The sequence below is a fragment of the Ipomoea nil genome, unplaced genomic scaffold (assembly GCF_001879475.1).
Source record: "Ipomoea nil cultivar Tokyo-kokei standard unplaced genomic scaffold, Asagao_1.1 scaffold2115, whole genome shotgun sequence".
Classification (NCBI taxonomy): domain Eukaryota; kingdom Viridiplantae; phylum Streptophyta; class Magnoliopsida; order Solanales; family Convolvulaceae; genus Ipomoea; species Ipomoea nil.
Genome location: NW_017618543.1, coordinates 202701 through 228463, shown reverse-complemented (window position 1 = coordinate 228463; position 25763 = coordinate 202701). Strand labels below are relative to the sequence as shown.

Sequence of the window (25763 nt, the reverse complement as noted above, 5' to 3'; positions counted from 1 at the left end):
AGTAAAATGTATTACAAGTGCATGTAAAATGTATTATAGGTCCAAGTAAAAATTTACACTGAGCATCAATACTTAGTTGCACTTATAGTTCTAAGTAGTTGCACCTATAGTTCTAAGTAGTTGCACACGTAGGTATAAGTAGTTGCATCTAGGTGTATGAATGTTTGCGAGTGGTTTTCAGGAGTATTACTACCCGCTGAACTCAGATCAATGAATTTTAACAAGACAAAATTACATGCACTTATAGGTGAAAGTAGTTGCACCTATAGTTATAAGTAGTTGCACCTATAGTTATAAATAGTTGCACATATAATTATAAGCACACCCAGGTGCATGAATGGTTGCGGAAAGTGAATGCTAACAAGGCAAAATTACATGCACGTATAGGTGAAAATAGGTGCACTTATAAGAGATTTTACTTGCACTTCGATGTTCAATTATTTACGAAAATGCCACCGCATTTTTTTTAAGTTATTAGATCTGGACACGTGTCGCGCGCGGATTCGTTCGTATTTCCTTCCTGGGCACTTATTCGCACCTGAGTGCGTCCCTATATATATATATATATATATATATATATATATATATATATATATATATATATATAATAGACATTGAACAATATATTTAACTAAATCGGATGAAATTAGTGGTCCAATGGTATCCGGGTTGGACTTTCATTTGGAAGATTATAAGTTCGAGCCTCAGTGGAGGCGTTATTGGTTCTTTGTGTTTCAATAGGTTGAGAAAGTATATGAACAGATAGAGCCAGTAATTTTCAAAAAAAAAAAACTAAATCGGATGAAATTAACTTTAATCAATTAATACACAACTAAAAGATATAAGAAATGCCTACGATTTGATACGCTTGACAGATTAGGGGAGATAAACTGAGTGGGCGGCCTGGGAAGATTCTCCCATTTCCGGCTTTTTCCGAGACCTGAACATTTTTATAGTATATATGATGATTACCGCAATACAACAAGAACCGTTTGAGAATTGAAATGTGGTTTGAATATAATAGAGTTAATATCCAATTTCGTCTTTCGACTATTAGAATTACACCAATTTGGTTTTCAATTATTAAAGTTGTTTAATTTAATTTCTAAGAATGTAATTTTACTTTAAATGGTCCCTTGACTATTAAAGTTTCAAATCACTTTAGTTGACTATACAATTTTTACTTAAAATGACCCTTCGACTATTAGTCCTTAACTACCAAAGGTACCTAAAATGGCCCTTCGACTATTAGTCCTTAACTACCAAAGGTATTTAATTTAGTCCCAACTATGCAAATGGTAAACATAAAATGTACGTTTAGTGTGGATTTGGGGACCTTTTTGGAGAGTCGAGGACCAAAGTGGTTAATCTTAATAGTCGAGGGATCATTTTAAGTGAAAATTGCATAGTAAGAGACTAAATTGAGCAACTTTGGTAGTCGATGACCAAAATAGTGAAATCCTAATAGTCGAGAGATCATTTTAAGTAAAAATTGCATAGTTAAAGACTAAATAGAGCAACTTTAATAATCCAGAACCAAAGTGGTGAAATCCTAATAGGCAACGGGCCAAATTAGGTATTAAGTCATATAATATATGTTGTTTGGGCGAGTAATAAATTATAATACTACCTTTGGCGGAAGTGGGAAGGCCAAGTTGTGAGCAAGAAGGAAGTAGAAGAGCAGCCAACATTGTGAGATACATTCCTGCTTGTCTGCAAATACAAAATGGACAAGGTTTAAGTAGTATATGAATATGAAGATCAAGAAAACATATATGAAGAAGCCAATCAAGACAACTCACTCACACTACTGCATTCATGGGATTTCTGAATCGTCACGAGTTCAATCTCTGGCGCCGCCTTCTTCTTCTTCCTTCTTTCTTTAACGAGGGAAATCGCACACTTGCAGATGAAGAACAGAAGCAACACTCCCAGAGAAAACACAAAAATGAATTCCATAATAATTGCTGCCCCTAGAGCTGCAAAAGGGTAAACAAACACATATTATATGCCCAAGTTAAAGTAGTAGGAAATTCACAATGCCTTTGCATCATCTATCCATAATGCTTATGATAAGTTTAGTTTACCATGAGCCAGAAAAGCATTCATTGGTCTTCTTCTGACAATATTTACAGTGGCCTCTACATAAAGAGGCATTGACATCATCTCTGCACACTCAGGATAGCACCCATAGTTCCCCATATCATTTACACTCACACTCAAAACAGCACAATTTTCTCCTCCCTGGATTTTCTCATTAACAAAATTATTTCATTATATTAGGAAATATATAACTATTCAGGGAGGGAGGGACTTTCTATTCCAATTCAAAGTTCGTTTTCATAATATATATAATGCATGCATACATGATGATAAACCAATTGCTCCATGATACTGTTGCAGTCGTCAAGTGTTCCACGAAATCTAATGCCTTTTGCTTTATTAACTGCAAAGTGTTTCGAGATGGTTACAAATGTCTGAACTGGCTGCCACTGATAACTACTCTTCAGCTTCAGTTCAGTAGTGCGAATAAGCTCAGCTGGAAGGTTTGTTGACAGAAACCCAGAGCTCACTTCCATGCTCAACATAACCACAAAACGCGACTTATTTCCTACACATAATAATATCAGGCAAACAGTTAAGAAGTTTATAAATCTGAAAATGTATTATCTGATGAATTCTTAAATTATAAACAAATTTTTAAGCAACCATTACCTAAATTTCATAATATAAACTTCTCAATGTACGTAAAATTCATCTAATATTAAATTCTGTGGATTAATTTCTCATTTTCCTATTCATACCAGGAAAGTTGAGTAGATCTGGATCTCCAATGAAGGCTTCAAATTTGTTTTTTTGCATATCAAAAATTACTTCTTCATCAACTCTTTGATCCAAGAAAACATATGAAGGGACATTTATGAATGGAGGATCATTGATTGGCTCCACAAATATCGGGATATCTAAATCATTCTTTCCATTTCTGTTAATAGTACAAACTCTTATGGTATCAATCCCACAGAAGTTTCCATTCCTAATTCCAAGGAAACAAACAAGTTAGCAAAGCATGTTACTGGAGATGAATAAGAAAAAAGGTTTAATTTCCTAATTTCTCAAGATATATATATATACATCCTACTAGTAACACTAGAAAAATGACTAGTGTTCTAAGTTCAAAATAAAATACCCATAATACTGAATTGATTGAATGGCAAAATTGACTACTTCCAAACTTCCTGATAAAGTTAACTCTTTAGCCTTCCCTTCATCATCTTTGTTCATAGAAGAAGATACTATCTGGTTAGGCTGCCAAAATTGCATTAGCATAGGACAAAGGAGGACTGTCCCAGATTTTGCACTGAGACTAATGCTGATGTTCTCAGTTGAATCTGAATATATGATCTCAATCCCAGCAAAGCCACTGAAAACAAAAATAATAGAAAATTTAAAAATTATCTCATCAAGATATTCATGCCCCAGATCTTGACCTCTTGTTACAAAGATGTGTTAAGCATTTTTCTCATATCTTCAAGAGTAACTTTTTACCCAAATCTTGGACTAATTACATCTTCGGTGGCTTGGAGCTGACTTGGGTAAGAAACAAATTGAGGGGGGATGCTGAGGATTGATATATTAACACTTCCAGAAGCAAGGTTGCCATTTGTATCAGATATTGTGTACGAGAATGAATCGTTCCCGGTAAATCCTTTATAAGGAGTATATCTAAAGAGATGTCCATACTGTAGAAGTGAACCATGACTAGGCTGCCACCAAATAGTTTATTTGAAGAAAAAAAACAAAAAACATTCAGTGTAATGAATAAACTCGAGCAATTGCCAAACAAGAAGCAGTCAGTACTTTATGCAATGCCCTATTTGAATGTAGTAGATGACTAGAACTGACAGATTCACATCACCTTTGAAAATTCATAAATTGTTGCATTATCACCGGCAAAGTAGTCATTTTCCAGAGCATCAAAAGCAATTGATTCATCCTCCCACAAACAGACTACATCATTATATACTATAGGAAAATATTCACCTATTCACGGGGGAAAAGTTAGCAAGGGGGAATATACATAAGAAATGTTAATTAAAGCACTAGTGGAAAAGATTGGATCCAATATGGAATACTCCTGCATCATTAATACAAAATGCACTAAGCATCACACTTGCATGGAAAGAAACTTACTAGTGTACACAGCCACACCAAAGGGGCATGGAAAGAAACGGTTCCCATCAAATGAGGCACATATCTCATATGTTCCAGTATCCATGCCCATATAGCTACCAGTATATGAACCGTCCTTATTGTCAACAAACATCCACGTCAAAAAACCTGATCTATTGATCGAAGCAATCTCTAGTTTTAACTTAGACTGTTGTAAGAGGATTGGGTTTGTATATGAATCAACGAGCTGTACAGTGATATTGTTCTTCATCAGCTTTGCTACTTTGGGAGCGAATTTCACAACCCCTGAGAGAGATGCATTAACCCTGCCTGCATCCAATCAATGCAACCATAGTATTTTTATAAATGTATCCTGAAACTTGAACTTCTCTAAACAAAGGATGGATACTGTTGAAATGGAAGGATTGAAAGGCCTGGCAAGTGGAGAATAACAACTACCTGCCTATTAGGCGGAAGCAAAATATGTGAGAAACCAAAGAAGAAGAGAATAGAGAGAATATATAATAATGAAAGATTACAATAGATTTTCTATCTGTGTACTCTATATATACTAAATCAATCCTAATAGGAATAGGAAACTAAGCCTACTCCTACTAGGAGTTTCCTAATATTCAATAAAGGTTTCCTCATATTCAACACTCCCCCGCAAGCTGAAACATCTTAGAAAGTTCCCAACTTGGATTAAAATAAGCACTCTACCTCACTCAAAATTACAAATGAAGATTATGCAGCTAGAGGATAAGTGTTGGACAGCTTCAAAAGAGATGGCGCTATGCCTGAGTCCTGACCCTTCCTTGGGAATGAAGACGAATGCACCAAGAATGGAGTTGAACACATCCTTGGGAATAAAGATGAACACACCAAGGACGGAGCTGAACACGGTCTTGGGAATAAACACACCAAGGACGGAGTTGAACACGATCCTTGGGAATGAAGATGAATGCACCAAGGAAAGAGTTGAACATGAGCAGCCTCAAAGATAACACAACAGAAACACTCTTGGACATGCCAACAAAGCCTTCATCAAGAGTGGTAGAGGCGAAAGGGAGAAAAGAATAGCAAAGGATGCAGTAGAACCCATAGTAATGAAGATAAACCCAAAGCAACGTGATGGTAGATAATCACACTCCCCCTTACTTCAAACATGGAAATAATCAAAGGCCTTTATATTAGTACTGAAACTGAACACCCATGGGATAAGGCACACCGGAGATAAGAAACAATGATATGATTAAATATCTTTATTATTAGAATTGATTTATTATCCTTACTATTAGAATTGATTTATTTCCTATAGAGATAGGAAATAATTATGGTAAGGAGCTTTAATGATTCTCCTTTCCTTTTTATGTTTTACTAGTCTTTGTAACCCTCTTATATAAAGGGGATTTTCACTCTAATAAAATAACAAGCAAGAAAGAAGTTAAGTTAAAATCAAGAGGTGGGAAAACTCTCAAAACGTTTCTATTATCTTTGTTCCTTAAATTTATCTCTCAACATAGACATCCCCAATAACCCTAATCACCCTTTGACGCGTGCCTTCGCCCGAGAACATAACATTTTGGTTCTGTTGCCGAGAAGTCAGTATGGGCGATATCAAAAAGCTCCAGGAGGAGATGCGACACATCCACTTAACCGTGCAAAAACTTGAAGAATTACCAGCAATCGTTAATACTCTGTCTGAAGCCATCGCACACCTCACGACAGTTATGAACTCTTTTTTTGCGAACCAACCATCCCACAACGAGCTCCACTGCTGTCATGCACTCTATCGCTAGCCACGCCACTCCAGAAGCTGTCATCCTAACGCCGCCAGATCCCACTCCATCCACAATCATTGTTGAGCACCCACATGTGGAGATAGCGTCATTGCAAGCAACTGCTTCAGCCAATGAGCCTCATGTGGTTTCAACACAAAAGGCTGCTGAAATTGAGGTTGTACCCTTTCCAAAAACTGTCCTATGCGTAGCTAGGATGGTTATTTCACCACTCTCCAACCCCATCTCATTTAAGGGTTGTGTTATATGGTATTGGTCAATCTTCATCGTTGGTGTCTACCTCATCATCTAATGTTGTTGTTCCAACTAACTCCTTCAAAGGATTTCCAAGTTTGGGGTCTTCCTCACCACTGTTCGCTGACTTCGCTCCTCCATTGATTCGTAGAATGCCACTTGAGGCTTTTCCCTTTGCACTTCTTTTGGGGATGCCATTTGATTGTGGGTGGTATTGGCTACGTGCTGCACGAGGTTCTCAAGCTTGATGTCCAAGAGGGGAGTAATGATATGATTAAGGAAATATCTTTATTATTAGAATTGATTTATATCCTTACTATTTGAATTGATTTATTTCCTATAGAGATAGGAAATAATTATGGTAAGGAGCTTTAATGAATCTTCTTTCCTTTTTATGTTTTACTAGTCTTTGTAACCCTCTTATATAAAGGGGATTTTCATTCTAATAAAATAACAAGCAAGAAAGAAGTTAAGTTAAAATCAAGAGGTGAGAAAACTCTCAAAACGTTCCTATTATCTTTGTTCCTTAAATTTATCTCTCAACATAGACATCCCCAATAACCCTAATCGCCCTTTGACGCGTGCCTTTGTCCGAGAACATAACAAACAAGCACGGTTATACCAAAACACCCTGGGAAGAAGTTTGACAACAAACCCAAAAAGCCTTCAAATTTCACCAAAAAGGTCCAAAGTAGGGCAAAACAACAATCTGGAAAATTTTCACTGGAAAAGTACATCAGAGGACAAACACACGCGCCGGCGCACGACGCCTGCAGCAGAGCAGGATGACGACAAAATTTTCCAGGTTAGGTCTCCAAGAGGAGAGGAATCCAAAGGTGTAGGAGGTGAGACCAAAAAATCACCGAAGAAAAGGAGATCTGGCCAGAAATCCGAGAAAACTTCCAATGACAATGGCAGTGCGTGAGGCGGAGATTGGAGACAGGTCTTCAGGTGTAGGATCGCGACGAGGTTCCAAGGAGTCCAGTGATGAAAGATTGGAACAACCAGTAGGCACGTCGGAGCTAGGAAAGACAGCCGCGACAGTGGTGGCGACAGCAGCGACGATAACCGAATAAAAGGGATTTACTTTTAGGGTTTAAACTAGAGTTTAGGCTCTGATACCATGTTGAAATTGAGAGATTGAAAGGCCTGGCAAGTGGAGAATAACAAACACTCGCCTGTTAGGCGGAAGCAAATTATGTGAGAAGCCAAAGAAGAAGAGAATAGAAAGAATATATTATAATGAAAGATTACAATAGATTGTCTCTCCATGTACTCTATACCTCTATATATACTAAACTATATATACTAAATCAATCCTAATAGGAATAGGAAACTAAACTCACTCCGACTAGGAGTTTCTTAATATTCAATAAAGATTTCCTAATATTCAACAGATACCAATGTATATATGTATCTTTTATTACTCCACCTGTTCTTCGTTTTGTTTAGCAAGTGAAATATATTATGAATGCAGACTACGTATTTCATACCTGGACTTACTACTTTTCTAAAAGGGTGACCAGAATTCAAAGGGATATTTCCACAAAATATCCAGATTTGATATATTCCACTCCTTTCAGGTGTATAACTGACATCAAAGACACTGAAGCTCATGCTTCCAGATGACTGCATCCGAAATTAAATTTGAATAACATCCAATATGTGGCATACATAGCTACAAGAAAAACTGTTAATGCAGTTTCTTACATTTATATGCTTGTCAACTGGAGGAGTAAATGTTCTTTCCGTTTCATGGGCTTCAGTAAGATTGAGTTTTCCAGCAGAAAAACTACCTGTGCAAGAGAGGGACATCTCTATATTAGTGAAATCTCAAGGTACTTATATACTGGATACAATGAACAACTGCTCATTATTGTACCATTGACCATCCTTTTTGGATGTATGCTTAGCTGCAAAGGCTGGGGATTCACTTCATGTAAAATTTGCACTTGAAGCATTTCCAACTCAATTAGAGATGGATATTCAAAAGCATCTTTCAAATAAATGGAAAACCTTGCAACTTCACCAGCTACTGAATGATTGAGACCAGTCCCGTTAACAATGCTGTTCATTCCATTGCAATAACCTAACAGACAAATTTTAGACTTTTCTTTAAAATCTATCAATTGAGACAATACATAGTATGAGGAAACTAACAGAGCTCCCCACGATTAATTAGGCATACACTAAAATCAACCTAATGATTGAAGTAAAAAAGAAAAAATGACCATTGATTCAATATGCTTTGCGGTACGCAATAAAAAAGGAAAAATCACTATCAATTCAATATGTTTTCAATAAAAACGAAGAAAGTATAAGATGCTGAAAATATAACACGACATATTACACAAGAGCACCTATGTAGACTGTAAATTGATATGGCATGTTGGAGATGTGGTTGTTCAGCTCCTTATCAAATATCACAAGCATAAAGTTCCCTGGTTCCACTAGGCTGAAAGAAAACAACTGTATACCCACACCGGCCTCTGTGAACCGCAGATCAGTAACAGGCATTATCAAATTTGTCCCGCTTTCAATGATTTCAGCATCAAATGCATAAAACCCTGGAACATGATTTCCATATGGATCGTGCTGGTGAATGAAACCCTCCATCAGTGAAAATAGTTGGAAATATTGTGTTTCAATATTCCAATGAACTACACAACTGGAGACATCCAGTGCCCCTGCAAGAAAATACTATAAATGCAAACAACCAATCTAAAAAAGACAAGCTCCTAAACTAAAGGATTATAATGCTTTTCAAAAGAAACAAAATCAGAAACACTCATATTTCATGCTAGGGAATATGAAGCAAAAGCATACAGATATAATGTTTAAGCTAACAAAGAAGATTACACATAATTTTGGTGATTAAAGCCATGATGTATCAAAAATCACCTGGGAACACTTTGAATGGCAGTGGAGAGCCCTTCAGTGTCTGGTTATTTAATTCTATGTGAAGTATGAGACTTCCAGCTGTAGCTACCATAAATTCCAAACCTAGAAAGCCAAACTTGTTCCATCCTTTATTCGTGACATTGAGAAAACTTGCAATGGAACCATTTGCACTAGTTGCACACAAGTTGAAATTATAAGAATTCAATGTGTTATCATCGGCTGAAGAGATATTATTTCCAAATGCATCTTTAGGGAGTATAACAACCTCAGCTTTTGTTCCAGCTACAAAATCACTCTCTCCTTCCAACCATGACACAATCCCAGCAGCTGGATAAAAAGGCCCTTCATATAGTAGCAAAGTTCATTAACAAATTGCTTATTACTAAAAAACATTGACATTAAAGGAAAACATTCAAAAAATGGAAAGCAGATGAACTCAATAACTTTTCAATGTTTGGCTAAAGTGATAGAAAACACCATAAATTCAAATTAGAGCACATCAACTCAATTAAGCAAAGAAACAAGCACTCTGCAAGCAGAATGGAATGGCTAGAACTTAGATTCATTGCCAATCTCGTGTAAAAGATAAATTTGAGTTAGATTACTAACATATACATCTGAACAGAGAATCAAGAACTAGAAATTTCAAAGATTGATAAAAGCACACTTAACAGTTACTATCAATCTAATGTATATGAGAAATCGAAACCTGGGGTGGTTCGAAAATGCAGGGACGAATCAAAGACATCGAAATGGTCATCCATAATAAGCACATTGAACAATCCAGCCATGATGGGTATGAAAGAAATGGCCCAGGAGTTAACATCAGTACCAAACAGTGAAGAAACCCCAGAAATGTAGGAGCTATTTCCCGTCTTATCATTGGCAGTGATGTTAGGATTAAAAGGGTATTTGTATTTGCCGGCCTCAAAGCTCCCGAGCACTATAACCTTTATAGTGGCCACTTCCCCAGCCACAAAAGTGTCATCGTTATTCAACCAAGCAAATGCAAATTTGGGCATGTCAGATTTTTCTGCAAGAGAGAGAGGGAGGAAAAGAGAGGCTGCGAAAATTGGGATGAGGAGACTGCGGAGAAACAGCATTTGGATGGCCATTTTAGAGAGATGTTGATTGAGATTAAGGACAGATTTTTACCTTCAAGTCTGGTTTTGAAGAGTAAGCGCCGAGCGGGAGAAGTTTCAAAGGAAACCAAACGGTTACCAGCAGTTCCCGGGTTATTTGGGGACAACGTGCAATGCTAGCAGATGTGAGTATGTGACGCTTATATTGCTGTCTCCAAATAATGACAATCTAATAAGAGATATAACATTGCACTCAAATATTGACGTCTCTGTTATAATGATTTATAAAGAATTTAGGGTGTTTTTGATTTATAGGTTTACACATTAGGAATGAGAATCAAAATCATAGTTAATATTTAGCTGATAATTTTTTAAAACACAACTATGGATTTTGATTACCCATTCAATTAAAAATTTTATTCTTATTTTCAAAAAAAAAAAATTATTCCCTAATTAAAAAAGGGTATCATTCTATCATAATCGTAATCTAATTTTTTTTTAAGTTAAGATTAGTACTTTTAGATTTCTGATTTGATTCTTTTTTGTTCATACTAGTAGGTGCACCCGCGCGATGCGCGGCTATATATATAGTATGATATATATACAGTATAGAATATAGTTATTTGAACCTCACAAAATGTGAAATGAAAAACTTGTGATTTTATTACACATTGATGAATATAGTAATTTTATTAGACATTGTTGAAGACTTCATTGTTGAAACAATGTGATGCATGGTACCTATATAGTACATAGAATATTACGTATAATAATAATATAATAAGAATAAGAAACCTAGTATTTTAAAAAATACTAAATTTTAAATAATAAATTCTGGAATGTTATTATACATTATTGAAGACTTCTTTGTACACAACATTTTTAGTCGTACTAAGACATGGTACACTTTCCCCGCAAATCAAAATTTTCAAACCCCTGGGATTACTAACTCTTGAAACAGCTACGTACAGTTGTCCATGGTTAAAGACAGGTTTTTTCAACAACCCCACTTTAGCAAGCGTTTGTCCTTGACTTTTGTTGATTGTCATGGCATAGGATACCATCAAAGGAAATTGCTTTCGTTGAAATTTGAAAGGCAATCTTGGATCTGACGGTGTAAGTGACATCCTAGGAATCAATACTCTGGTTCCTGCATTTGTACCGCACATGATCTGGCCTTCCAACACATGGTCACGGATTTTATTCAGCAAACACCTCAAATAGAAAAGTTCTCCAGTAGCTGGCGGGACATAGAATATACGTCCGATTGAGAACCCTTTTTTCCGTGGCTACCATTTTCTAAGGTCTTTCTTCCAAACGAATCGTGTTGGCATCTAAACATAAGTAAGTTCTCTTGCATTAGGGTATGTTTTATTTGCCTCAAACCATTCCAAAAACATGCTCTGTGCTATAGTAGGTCTATTAACAATGTTCTCAACAGCATCATCATTTGCAAATATCACACTCTGTTGATTAGGAAGGTGAAAGCTTAACCTTTCCACTGAAAGCGCCCTAAGCTGTATATCAAAACCAAACAGACGCCAAACCGCTTCAGTATATTTTTACATCAAATTATTTCCATCTCCAATCCATTACACCAATGTTATTTTATAATTTTTACTAAACAAATATACTAAATATAATAAATTCTTGGGTCAAACTTTATTTCTTTCATTTTTTTCTTCTAAATAATCTGACCCAAAACTAATCCAATAATGTAGCACATAACCCGAACCCAATAAAACAATTAATAAAATGTTTTCTCCTAACCCTAAAACTATCTCTAGGCAAATTATTGTGTGAACCATGGTCCACATAGTGTTGTATGGACCATAAAAGAAAGTACATTTTTAATATATTAAAACGTACATTATTTTTGTACCGAATGTACATTATAAAAATAATATATTTGTAGTATTCAAATAATATAATTTCTCTGAATACAAAGTACATTTTTAATATTCTAAAAGTACATTATTTTTGTACTAAATATACATTATTTTATAACATACAAAATATGATCCACATAGCTTCTGTGGACTATAGTCCACACAATAACGATTGCCATCTCTAAGCATCTGCACCAAATTTTACACCATAAGGAATATTCCTTGTATATTCTTATATCATTTTTTTTTCTATCTCCAACCCATTACACCAAATTTTATTTCTTTACTAAAACAATTTATTTTTTCATAAATTAAGACTTTGTATTAAAAGTACTTTTAATATTTTAATATAAAATATGATTATAATGTAAATACTATTTTACTCCACAACAATAAATCATAGAACATCCATTAAACCATTCAAGATTATTACCTCTTCGTTATTGTTAATATATTAAGTTTAATTTAACAAATTGTCAAAAGTTATTCTTAAAATCAAGAGTTATTTCGGCTAAGCCTCCTCAGAATTTGCAACCAAGTGTGTGAATAGCATTTAATACAATTGTAATTGTCTTATGGCTCTTAACGGTAGCTTTTTATTTGGGGGGAAATTGATTTGCAAGAAGTTGTTGCTTTATTATAGAGCTAGTAGTTGCACCCGTGTGATGTACAGCTATATATATATATATATATATATATATATATATATAGAATATTTCGTATAATATAATAAGATGAAAAAATATACAATTTTAAAACTAATAAATTTGAAATGATCAACTATGAAGTTTTATTACACATTGTTGAAAACTTCTTTTGGACATAACATTTTTTAGCCGTACTTAGACATGGTACATGTTCGCCACAAATCAAAAATTTTAAACTTATTGGATTACTAACACTTGAAACAGCTACGTACAATGTAGACTTTCTATTTAACAAAAGGGTTTAAATGATTCTGTTCCTTAAATCATTATTTTACTATGCCTTTTGAATCACATTTTTTTTCCTATTTTTTAACTTTGGTGGTATGTACTTAGTATTTTGCTTTCTCATATGGAGCATAATTAGTATTTTTCTAGATATTGTCTTGTGCGATGCACGGGGTAAATACAATTTTAATAAAAATAAAGTGTTATTGTGCAAAAAGGGAAAAATATTATTGGCAGAAAAAATTAAATTACAAATTATAAAAAAAACCTCTTTATAAACTACATCAGTAAATACAATTATTTTATGTTTCGCCACAAATTAATATCTTAAGACCGTCTGAGTTACTTAATCTGAATACAGCATCATATAACTGTCCATAAACAAATACGGGTTTATTTTCTACAGACACAATCAAATAAAATTTTAAAAAAATTGAAATAGTACAAACTATATATTATATAAAAATCTCTAATATAAACACTATCTATTAATTAATCTCTATAAAAATCTGTGTGTGTGTGTGTGTGTGTGTGTGTGTGTGTGTGTGTGTGTGTGTGTGTGTGTGTGTGTGTGTGTGTGTGTGTGTGTGTGTGTGTGTGTGTGTGTGTGTGCGCGCGCAGGGCCGGTCCTATAATTTTATAGGCCCGGGACAGGATAAAAAAAAAAAGGGACCCCGGTTAATATATATTTCATATCTAAAATTTAAATTAAATAAGGAAAATATTATTAATATCAATAACTTTAAGTAAGATACAAGTTTTTAACAATTTATACACAACAATAATCATGAAAAAATTTTCTAAGTGCTTTCCTTAATGCAAAATAATAAATAATTGTATAAGTGTCTTCATAAATAAATATTATTGTAGTTTATAAAAATGAATAAATAATTTAAAATCGAGTAAACTTATAAACAATAACATTTATCATAATAAATAATAAATTAATTATTATTAAAAATTTATAAAACAATAATTACAAACATATGAAAAGCTCAAAAAAAAAAAATTTGACTAGGAGCAAGAAATTAAAATATTTCAAAACACAATAAAAAAATGCAAAAAGATATGAAACATAATTATCTAGATAAAATAGTTTGAACATAAATCATATTATAAATCACACATCTTCTATATTATTTATATGATTTTTATAAATACTTTTTTTTAATACAAATACTTTTTCTTTTAAATAGATAAATTTTAAACTTTTTTAAGAATAATTTGAATACATATAATGACACATGATAAAAGCTTATATATTACATTGATTAGATATTCATAAAAAGGTACGAAGTAAATTATCTTTTAATTTTTTTTTTATAATTCAATCTCAAAATATATCATATAACCCCCTCCGTCCTATTTTTACGTGTCTTGTTTGGTTAACATGAGTTGATTGAAGTTTTTTTAATTCAATTTTTCATAATATGTTTAGTATAAGTATATAAAAATTTATAAATTTAGAAATTGCATTAAAAATTTAACATAAAAATTTATATATTTAATATAAAAAAAATTCATAATATGTTTAGTATAAATATATCAAAACTTATACGGAGTATATTTAAAAACTACATTAAAAATACTACTCCGTATTAAACACAAAAAATCAATAAAAATAAAATTTTAAAATATACATTAGAATATAAGCAAAGAAGTAAAGTTGAGGAATTCTAAAACGTAAAGGGAAGGATTGGATTGGATCATGGGCCTTTTGATTAAATGAGATTAAAATTCAAGTATCTTACCAACTAAGCTAATTCACCTTACTATAAAACATATGTATATAAATTACTTATACTCAATACATATATACTATATAGTATATATATAAGAGATAGGATGGGGCCCTCCCCCAAACATGGGCCCTGGGCAAGGGCCCAGCCTGCCCTTGCCCCAGGGCCGGCCCTGTGTGTGTGTGTGTGTAATATATAATATAGATTATATATATAAATAATATATGCATTACACCTCAAATGTCAAATTTATTATGCAGGTTACACGTGCACACACATCATTTCAATATATATATATATATATATATATATATATATATATATATATATATATATATATATATAAAACAAAAATGAAGGGTCAGGAAGCTTTGTGTTCATTTCTTACCCGGAATATCTCACCCACACATTTCTCTTCCTCACCATCGCTCTCTCTCTCTGCATCTATCTATCTATTACCTCTATGTCTCTATATTACTTGATTTTCCAGATTTGTGATGCAATCATTGTTCAAGCATCACAAATTTGGCAATCATACTACCATAAATCTAAGCTAACAGTGAAGACGAAGGCTGCTACCATCATCGTTGTAAGTATAATCCTTCTATGAAATCTATCTAATTCGTTTAATTTAGCCAAGCATTTGTAGATTATGTTTATGAATTTCTTCAATTTAAAGTCTAAGAAGACATAATCTATGAAGATTTTACCCGATTTGTGCATTAGGTTCACTTAATTGTCTGTCTAGGGTTTTTTTTTTTTCTTTAAATCTTGCAATGCATGCGTTGTTAGGCTAATCTATTTAACTTTTCCAGTACTTGGGTGGGGATTAAATGTGTTGATTGTTGTTGATGGTGGATTTTTTTTAAAATTTTTTTTGCAGAATGAGTAGCTTCATACATTCGAGCATGAAGAAAGCTAAGTATCTTCTACATTGATTTGTTTAATTTCAACCTAGATTTCATATACATGTTGTGTACTGATACAAACAAACAAAAAAAAAAAAAAAAAAAAAGATCTATTGAAAAATAGTCATTAAGTACTATTGAAAACTAATAATTGCTATGGCTTATTAATGTCCGACTACTGTTTTGTAACAATATATTTCCAGGGACCAAATGGCTCATTTGAAGGAGGTTCAAATGGCTTGGCACTTGAAATGTCAAGTAAGTGTTCTTAAACTTTAAATTAAGTAATACTTGTTTTTAACATTATGCTTTTTTTCATACTTAAACTTTAAATTAAGTATGACTTATATTAAGCTCTCTTGTTTTTATTGGATTAAAGATTCTACTTTAATTTTATAGTAAAAAGTAATTGTGTTACTTAATATGATATCTTAATTATATTTATAGGTTATGCTCTACAGTGTTAAGTTTATGCAATCCATCCTCAGTTACGAAAGTAAGTTTTCCTAACCTGCTCATTATTCATTTTCTTTTAAGACCTAGGACAGTATGTAACTTGTAGAACTCTCAATGCATTGATAATTTTTTTTTTTTTTTTTTTAGCTATGCAATAGTTATCTATGTGTATGAATTTTTACACAAATCTGTTGAGTATATACATTAATTTTGACTGTTTAAGTTGTACTGACAGTATGTAACTGGTATAATTCTCAATGCATGATTAGTTGTACTACAATATTTCTTGTATTAGGCTTAAAATAGACTTTGTTGTTTGTAATGAAAAAAAATACTCTTTATTTCTTCAAATAAAAAAAAATTACAGCATTCTAATTAGTATGCTTCCATCTTTCAGTCAATTCGTTTAGGGTTTCTTATGCATGACTGTTGTCCAATTCGAAATTGATCAATTTTTCATACTGTAATCTCTTCTCCTTAGTAAGAATAGTTAAGCATGCAGATCGATTCTCATAGATAAAATCTCTTAATTTCAGATTTGTATGATTCACCGCAATTAGGGTTCTAAATCGTGTTATTTTTAATGCTGCTCTAAAAACACCAGATTGAGAAGTTACGGTTAAGTGTGTTTTTTTCATGTGCTAAATGCTATAAATATATTATTATTCACACAAACACTCACCTATAATCTACTTTTTGAGGAGTAATCTCTAATCTATTTTTCATACTGTAATCTCTAATCTATTTTTTTTTTATGGACATACTGGAGTTATTGGAGGAGATGGAGAGCATAAACAGAATCGGAAAGCAATAGGGATGCAAAAATGAAGCTTCATTTAAAGTATGAAAAAAGATAAGTTTCGAACTTACCTTTATTTTGCTCACTTAGTTTCCTTTTGATGCCTATAATTGTTGACTTAGTAATCTTCTTCATTGCACTGTCTATTGTGTGTACTTGCAACTGCTAATGTCAATTGTCTCTCTGGCAGAGGTCTCAAACTGGAAAACTATTTTTGTAGTTAGATGGGGCAGCTATCAGTAGATTGGTTCATTGTAGCAAATTTATATTTTTTCAATGATTTTGCGATTCGAAGTGGAACTGAAGGGTTTTCTCTTAATAGTAATGATAGCTGGCCATCAATTATATTTAATATCTAAAGAATGTTTTACTTTCCCTAAGAATGATTAGTTTTTACTTCACAGCCCAATAATTCCATTTTATTCAATTTCTGTATATAAGTTTGTAGAATATTGAACACATTGCTTCTTTGCTTCTAATTGTCTAAAAAAAATTTTTGTGCCAGTGTATCCTTTCCTTTTGGTGTTGTTCTTTAATATTGGACACACAATTTCTAACCTGTTTTTATTTTTTTTCTTATTTTTTTGAGGATGGAATAACCAAAGCTCTGGATACATTGAAGAGAATGAAGCAGAAAATAAGACATCAATCAAAGAAACTAAAAGCAGCATGGTGATCTAAGCAAATAGGTTAACATTTTACATTTATTTTCCTGACTTTAGATTAGTTTTTAACAAATTGTTCTCAATTTTAGACCCAGTTCATATACATCAACTCGGACCTTTATTTGATTGTTGGATGAATATACCATTAAAACAAAACTTTTTGGAATTCTTTGTTTCAGCTATCAGTCTTCTAGTAACTTAAAGTATCCAATTTGCATTAGTTAGTGTATTTAATTGTTGTATATAAGTCATTATATAGAACAATTAAGGATAAGTTAACATTAAATTTTATTGTATCCTTCCCTTTATAAATATCTCTAAAAATGTTTTTTTGTGCCAGTGTATCCTTTCCTTTTGGTGGTGTTCTTTAATACAGTGATACAATTTCTAACCTTTTTTTTTTCTTTGTCTTATTTTGTTGAGGATGGAATAACCCAAGCTCTGGTGGAATTGTAGAGAATCAAGCAGAAAATAAGACATCAATCAAAGAAACTAAAAGCAGCATGGGGATCTAAGCAAATAGGTTAAGATTTTATATTTTTTTTCCTGTTCTTTAGATTAGTTTGTATGCATATAATTGCATAGTTTGTAAGTTTGTTCATTTTAGTTTGCAAGGCAATAGAAACTTTTAATTAAACAGAATTTTGTTAACAAATTGTCCTCAATTTTAGACCCAGTTCATATACTTCAAATTGGCCCTTTCTTTGATTGTTGGATGAATATACCATTAATCCAATACTTTTTGGAATTCTTTGTTTCAGCTATCAATCTTCTAGTGTATATATATAAGTCATTCTATAGAACAATTAAGAGCTTTGGTAGAGTAATGAAACTATTTAGATACATAAATAATTCCTGAAGCTTAACCTAAGAGCAGTACTTACTGTATTATTTAAATTGCACCACATTTAAAAATATTTCAAAAGTTAAGGATGTTTTCCAAATTTTTTTGACTTAGATTTTTTTTAAAAAATTGCTTTTTTTTATTCTATATCACAGCAGATTAAAGTTAGGTGTAGTATCAAAGTATTTCTTCTAATTTAAGGATATTCTAACAGATTGAGTGTTTCTATGCTACTGTGCTTTATTGGAACCAATAGATTTGGTAGATTAAGAATCAGGCACTACCCTATGATTAGTAGTTTGTTTCTCAATATGGATTCTTTGAAAGCTTAACCTAAGATTAGTACTTAGATTCTGAAGTTGAACAATTTTATTGTTAATTTTAGTTAACTTTATTTTGTATTACAAAGATTTCACTTAAGTGATGTGTATTAATTCATTTTCATATGTGCTAGCAGTTTTTGGTGGACACCAGCATGGACCAAAATTGGATTTGAGAGTTGCAAACACAGTAAAAGAAGAACTTGCAAATAGGTGAGTAAACCTATCTTTATATTTTAGGCACAAGTTATTTAGTTCTAAGAGGTTATACTTGTATTAGAAAGTTTTAAAAAGTTCTTGCCATTCAATGCTCTTAGTATCTTTACACAGTTTTATAGGAGAAGTTTAATATCTAATGGAACCTATACAAAACTACATCTACAAAGTATAAGTTCCTTGCCAAATTTTGTCCCTTGTTTCTGCATTTTAAAACCTTGAACCTTGATCATCCTTCCCAATCACCTGAAATGGAAGTTAGAAAATCTGCAAAACAGGTTATAATAGTAGCAGTAGAGGCACCAATATATGGTAACAATGAGTTAGGCAATATGGTAAAAATGAGTTAGGCAATCTCATCAAGACAGTAAACCATAATTATAAAATATCCCAAAAATAATCTTTAATAATGAGGGATCAACAGGATTAGAACTAAAAATATTGTTTAGAGATCATCAGGATTAAATAAACCATAATAAGAACAAAAAAATCAGTCTTTTAAGTCTGGATAGGGCAGGTCCACAACAATCAGTTTCAACCAAGGTCACAATTACATTTTTTCCTTTTTAATTTGTGCTTCCTTCAACTTCTTCCTACTTTTGGATGATGAAAACTCATCCAAAAGCGACCTTTTAATATCTCCTGAGTTGTCAGCATTGTCATCTACTTCCTTTTGTGAGGCTTGAATAGAGGCAGGACTATTAACTTCCACTCCAATAGAGGCTTCCTATTATTAACAAAATCAGTAAACCAATTTAGCCACCATCATAAAAAAAAAAAAAAAAAAAAAAAAAAAAAAAAAAAATTCTAGAGCAGTAAGGCTATGAAAGGCTTACTTCAGAGATTGCATCACTGTTTGTTTCCTCCTCAACCACCCTTCCAATCACATCTGCCAATTTAACAAATATTAGAAAACACTACTAAAAATAGATTAAGGAAGATATTAGTAGTTAAAAAAGTAAAGATAGTACCAATCAATTCCTTGTCATTCACATCAGCAGGATCTTTCAAAGCCAAAAAACTCTTTAGCCGAAACATTTTGCAAGGAAAGCCATTAGAATGTATCTCCTTCACTTGTGTTCTATAGTTGAATTTGATTAGGAAGTCATGTTCTGTAATCTTGTAGACATAGTAGTTTGTAGAAGCCATGAAGTTCTTGATTTCAAATATTTTCCCTTCTTTGATTATATCTCTATACTTTCCAATGTCCTTTTTAATAATACTGGCATGAATGTAGTCTCCCTGCGAATAAAATAGACAAAAAATTTTACACAGCAAAAGATCATTAGGTTAGTAGATAGCATATCATGAATGTAGTCTCCCCGGCAAAAACCTAAAAAAAAATTATACACATTTATAGACCATTAGATTTGTAGATAGCATGAATATGATTTTTTGAAAATAAAGAACACTACCTCTTCATCATGGAACAATACTTCCATGCTCTTACTGGCCTGCCCTTCTCCCCTTTTCTCAGGCACTTCATAGTGTAACATTTTCATTATAATTACACTATTAAGTGGTGCAAGTTTAATAGGCCAATTATGGCCATTATGTTGTGGTTTGAAACGAAAGTAACGGTTTCCGTTACTTAGCCTATAATGATGGCATGTAGGCTATTTAAGCATGGTCCTCCCATTGCTCCTGTTGCAGCTTTACAACTACACCATCTAGTTCATACAGGAGATTAATGGTAGACAACAAAACTATGATCATTGGAGTTCTTGAAGCAACAATACAATGCAACAAAGTATCAACTATGGCTGGAGTTTTGCTTGATCATTATGCTTCCGCTATGAGGTTAGGTCATCACATGTGTTCAAATTGTGTGTGTATTCTAACATTTGGTATCAGAGCCTGTTTAATCTCTGCCTAGTTGATAATTTGCATATGATATATATTTGAATTATATATTATGCAATATATATGTTTTACTGTTGTTTCTTTTTTTTTCCCCGAGAATATGTTTGCAGTATGAATATCAGTTGGAATGATATATTTATGATGCAGAAGTACATATGTATATATATTCCTGTAATTGTATACAAGTTAGGTTGATAACATGACATTTTGTTTGAGAAGGTAATATTTGATGTATATATTATTTTGGAAAATATATAAAATGCTATTACCTTTGTGGGAATTTTGCTTCATTGTTTTATGTACTGTCATTATATGTTATCGTTGGATCACGACTGCCGTCCAATATCTCCGGAGCTTGATGTGGCATCGTTGGAGGATTAGTTTGAATATGTATGCAATTTGAATATGATTGTTCTGGGCATACATGTATCCATTATATATATATATATATATATATATATATATATATATATGTGTGTGTGTGTGTGTGTGTGTGTGTGTGTGTGTGTGGATATTTGTACATGAAAATTATGCAGGAACCTTTTTGAAAAACATTAAATATACAATCAAATTGCATAAATAATAAACCTGATCTGTTGAAATAATCTGTTGTAATATTTGCAACTTGGATGCGACTTGGAGTCGCGGATGGTGGACGATGGTGGTGGATGACGTTACAACGAGGAGCTTGGGCGCTGCAATGAAAGGGCTTCCGGCGGAAACGACGTCGACGAGGCTGGGCTTTCGGCGACGTCAAGCTTCCTCTCCTCTGGATAATGGATTATCCATGTTTCTTCGCTATCTCTCTGCTGCTGATGCTGCGGAAACGGCGCCGACGTTTGGCGTTGCGGTAAGGTGGGACGGCGGAGCGAGCTCTCTTCCCGGCGACCATCGCTTCCCTCTCTCTCTTCCCGGCGACGTTTGGCCTGGCGCGGCGATGCTGCTTCTGTTTCTAGTCGCCGCAAAGGTACTGTGGCTCCAGTTGAAGATAGACGGGAACTGGTGGCATCGCGATGAGGATGGCGGTAGGTGGCGTTGATCTTCTGGTTACGTTGGAAGAAGACGAAGGATTAGTGATTATAATGGTACGCCAATTTTCACCTTCATATTAATTGCAATTACTTTTATTATTTTACCATATTGGTATTTGCCTAATTTAATTTTATATAAATTAATTTTGGTAAATGGTAATTATTTGATTTAACATTACCATATTTATATTACCTTAATTAATATTGTATATTAATTTTTGGCAAATGGTAAAATATATGGTAATTGCTTGTTATGGATGATGCCCTTTAGTTTTTCCTCTTATTCTTTTTGGCATTGAAATTCATAATTAAGTTAAATTATTATTCAATTATAAGCAAATATTAAGATTTAAATTTGCTATTTGAATTTTAATTTAATATTCAAAGTTATATTAAATTGCCTGAAGTGTTTGCAATTTTTTTTAGGATTTATGAGTTAATATTATGTTAATATGCAAAATTCAAGCATGCTTTGTATATTCATAAATTATTTTGTTATAACTATACATTTAGAAAAGCATATTTAGTTGGATATAGCGTATTATTAACTCATAGTCTTTATATTCGATTTTATTCATTTTCGAATTTTTAGGCTAGTTTGAATATTATAGCCTATTAAGATAGCTTGTTTGGTTTCTCATTTAATTTTGAGCATATTTTAGTCCTAATTTCACTGGGGACTTTAAAACCTTTTTTGAACAAGCTATTTGGGACCTATCTTGGGTGTATCAAGTTTTTTAAAAGGTTTCCGAAAATGTTTTAAAATAGCAGTTTCAGCAATTGATTTTCCATGTTAAATCACCTAATTATTTTAATATTATGGCTATTAATTGCAATTTTTGAATTTTGTAATTTTGTCATAATTTGATAATATCCTTAATAATATCCTTAACTATGGTTTGTGATTTTGTATCACAATTTGGAAAATGCATATGTTTATGGCTATTGGATATTATTTTCTATTTCAGTCTTGCCATAATATTTTTTGATTATGATGTTAAGAATCATATTTTGAAATTCATTTGAATTTGCTTGTCCAAAACTTTTATATATTAATAATTATGATATTATGTAACATTTAATAATAATGATGATCATTATTATAATTAAATGTTGATCGGTTACAATTAAGAGAATTGATTATTCCGTTATTACTGTTATGTAATAATTATTAGAATTATTATAGTAATAACGACTATTGGTTTTTGAACCGATGGATCAATGCTTTGTGCCGTTACTATCATCATTTGTTTTAGATTTTGATAGTATGATTTGTAATCATAATTTTGAAACCATTTCATTCTTGATCCAAAACATATATGTGTTAATAGTGATAATATCATTTTATAGTCATTACTATTAAATGTCAGAGGTTACGATTGAGAAAATTGATTGTTCAGTTATTACTGTCACGTAATTGTTATTATAGTAATAACGATTATCGTTTTTGAACTGAAGAATTAATATGTCGTGACATTGTTATATTATCATTATTGTTTTTGGATTGTGATGCCCACTTTGATTAAGTATGAATATTTGATTTTGTATTCATATTTTTTAAGTTTGTTTTATGCATATAATTAAATTAAGTGCATAATATTATTGTTTAAATTATGCAATTTAGTTTTATGAGAATTTAATTTGTAAATGTCAACATATCATATGGTTTTGATATGGTTAGAATTTACAATTTTAAGCTAGTTCTCATAAAGTTTACTATATGCATTGAATCACCTTTGTATTGGGCCTACAAGGTAAAACTTTTCAATAATTGAAAAGTATATGATTATTATAAATTATTATTCAAATTTTATAATTCTTTAAGTTTTGGATTTATGTTGTTATTTGAATAATAGTTTTATAGCTCACTTTAAATTGTTATTATGGTGCACAATTTATTTGGATATGAGCATACTGAATTTCACATATAATCGTTCACTAGCATAACATTATATTTTCTAGTTATGTGAATTTAATTATGCCTTTGGAATTGCATAAGTTAGGAATTATAATAATTCCTTGTTAAGGTGAACCTTGTGTGTGGAATAATAAACAGTAGTGCATTATGTTTAAGCACCTTTAGACCGTTTAGAATGTTCACTTGAGATTAAAAGTCTTTCCATATGCGAACTATTAAAGATTTGGAAAGATTGCTTGTCAATTATGCCTTTAGTTTGAGAAAACATAAACCGGTGAAAAGTTTCTCAGGAATGGGCCAATGTGCTACTAGTTCCCTTGAAACATTACTCTGTCTAAGGAGTTGGTTATTTTTAATGAGGCTCCGTCCCAACCAACTTTCCTGGGAGTATACTTGGAATTGTTTTTCATATTGTTGCATAATTGTTTTTTAGGCTTTAAAGTTGATGCCTAAGATATTAAGAAAATAGTCTAGTGATCTTATAATTTTGATTAATTAAGTAATAGCCACGGTATCTTTGATTAATTGAAATTTTGTGAGATCACATACAGTCATAGACGTATTGATTGTGATTAATTATATGATATAATAAAATTTAGCCCACAGGCAATTTTGTTATGTTTATATGATTAATTAGGGTAAAAACACCAAACTATGATCATAATTTAGCCCACAGGCAATTATGCATCGGAATATAGTTTTGGTGAGTTTTATCATTACAGATAGGAAAGTCAATTTATTTAACATATGGTTTTAATATAAATAAATTGGCGTCTTCTATCATAAAGTTATGATATATGTACATATTCAAAAGTATTTTTATGTGTACATTTGTGGTATTAGTCTAGTTTCTTTTATGTGTATTTATTATGCATGAATGAAATTTGGATTAATAGCTTGGTACATTAATATTCTTTTGTGTACAAATATCAAGTGATTAATACAATTTCATAATTGAAATTATTAAGTTATTTTGATCACTTTGTGACTAATTACATAAAGTATAATAAAATCTACCCACAGGAATTTTATTATATTAATGTAAATAGTCAAGATAAAATATTAAATCATATTTCTTAATTTACCCACAGGGATTAAGAAAAGGAACATGGTTTGATAGTTTTTTCATAAAGTTGTAGATGAATCTAATTGAATAAAACTTCAGCCCACATGCAAGTTTTATGTCACTAGATTCTTCTATCCCCTTTGATAATAATTTTATCATAAAGTTTTAGTTGAGTCTAATCGAACAAAACTTTAGCCCACAGGCAAGTTTTGTGTCACTAGATTCTTCTATTTGATTATCATAAAGTCTCAGTTGAGTCTAATTGAATAAATCTTTAGCCTACAGGCAAGTTTTATGTCACTGGATTCTTCTGTTTAAATTGATGATCAAGATAGAATTTTATCATACCAATTTTAGAATTTATAACTTTAAGGCTAGTTATAATTCTATGTCACATGGGTTGCATTGGCAACACATGTATTTTGTTAAACTCCAAAACTTTAGTAACTTGAAATTGTTACTGTATGTGGCTTACTTGATTTTTCAGCCCAACCACAATAAAGCTTTTGAATTTGGACTTGATATACTTTTGGATCCTTATATTGGAATTGTACATATCTAGCAAAATTTCAACTAAAGCAATTTAATTTGTTTAAATAGTTGGAAATTGTGTTTGTTACATGTACATATTTAACATGTCCAACTATGGTGGGGAATTATAATCCTTGTTAAATTAGTTGGACTTGAGGATCATTAGTGTGTATATCATCTATGCTCAAGAATAACTTTATTAGTGGGAGTAATGGTTTGATCAGTGGGAGTGATCATTTAAAAGATCAATAAGATGTCCCATTTGATCAGTGGGAGTGATCATTTGGAAAGATCATTAAAGATGTCTCACTTCAAGATTGCTCCACTTCAAGGATAAGACACCTTGTCTTGTTATTATAAAATCAATAGTTCAATTTGTTGAACTAGCTACAAGTTGTGC

At 32.1% G+C, this 25763-nt stretch overlaps 1 protein-coding gene and 3 long non-coding RNA genes across 4 annotated transcripts; 3 read left to right on the top strand and 1 right to left on the bottom strand.

The window, feature by feature from the left end:
- Window positions 1-837: 837 nt before the first annotated feature.
- On the bottom strand, window positions 838-9446 carry LOC109148498 (protein GAMETE EXPRESSED 2). The gene is made up of 16 exons (XM_019296246.1): window positions 9370-9446; window positions 9105-9274; window positions 8564-8890; window positions 8086-8292; window positions 7914-7999; window positions 7697-7832; window positions 4192-4500; window positions 3917-4041; window positions 3547-3764; window positions 3188-3421; window positions 2805-3034; window positions 2367-2611; window positions 2088-2244; window positions 1807-1979; window positions 1631-1713; window positions 838-940 (listed from the first exon to the last, which is right to left on the bottom strand). The coding sequence occupies exons 2-16, from the start codon at window positions 9193-9195 to the stop codon at window positions 877-879; spliced, it is 2685 nt and encodes an 894-aa protein (XP_019151791.1). The 5' UTR covers window positions 9196-9274; window positions 9370-9446; the 3' UTR covers window positions 838-876.
- A 5672-nt stretch (window positions 9447-15118) lies between these two features.
- On the top strand, window positions 15119-15608 carry LOC109148501. Its single transcript, XR_002048809.1, has 2 exons — window positions 15119-15335; window positions 15562-15608. It is a non-coding gene; the product is annotated as an uncharacterized LOC109148501 (long non-coding RNA).
- A 266-nt stretch (window positions 15609-15874) lies between these two features.
- Window positions 15875-16387, top strand: LOC109148502. Its single transcript, XR_002048810.1, has 2 exons — window positions 15875-15938; window positions 16102-16387. It is a non-coding gene; the product is annotated as an uncharacterized LOC109148502 (long non-coding RNA).
- Window positions 16388-17507: 1120 nt separating this feature from the next.
- LOC109148500 lies at window positions 17508-18952 on the top strand. Its single transcript, XR_002048808.1, has 3 exons — window positions 17508-17598; window positions 17998-18097; window positions 18876-18952. It is a non-coding gene; the product is annotated as an uncharacterized LOC109148500 (long non-coding RNA).
- The last annotated feature ends 6811 nt before the right edge of the window (window positions 18953-25763 follow it).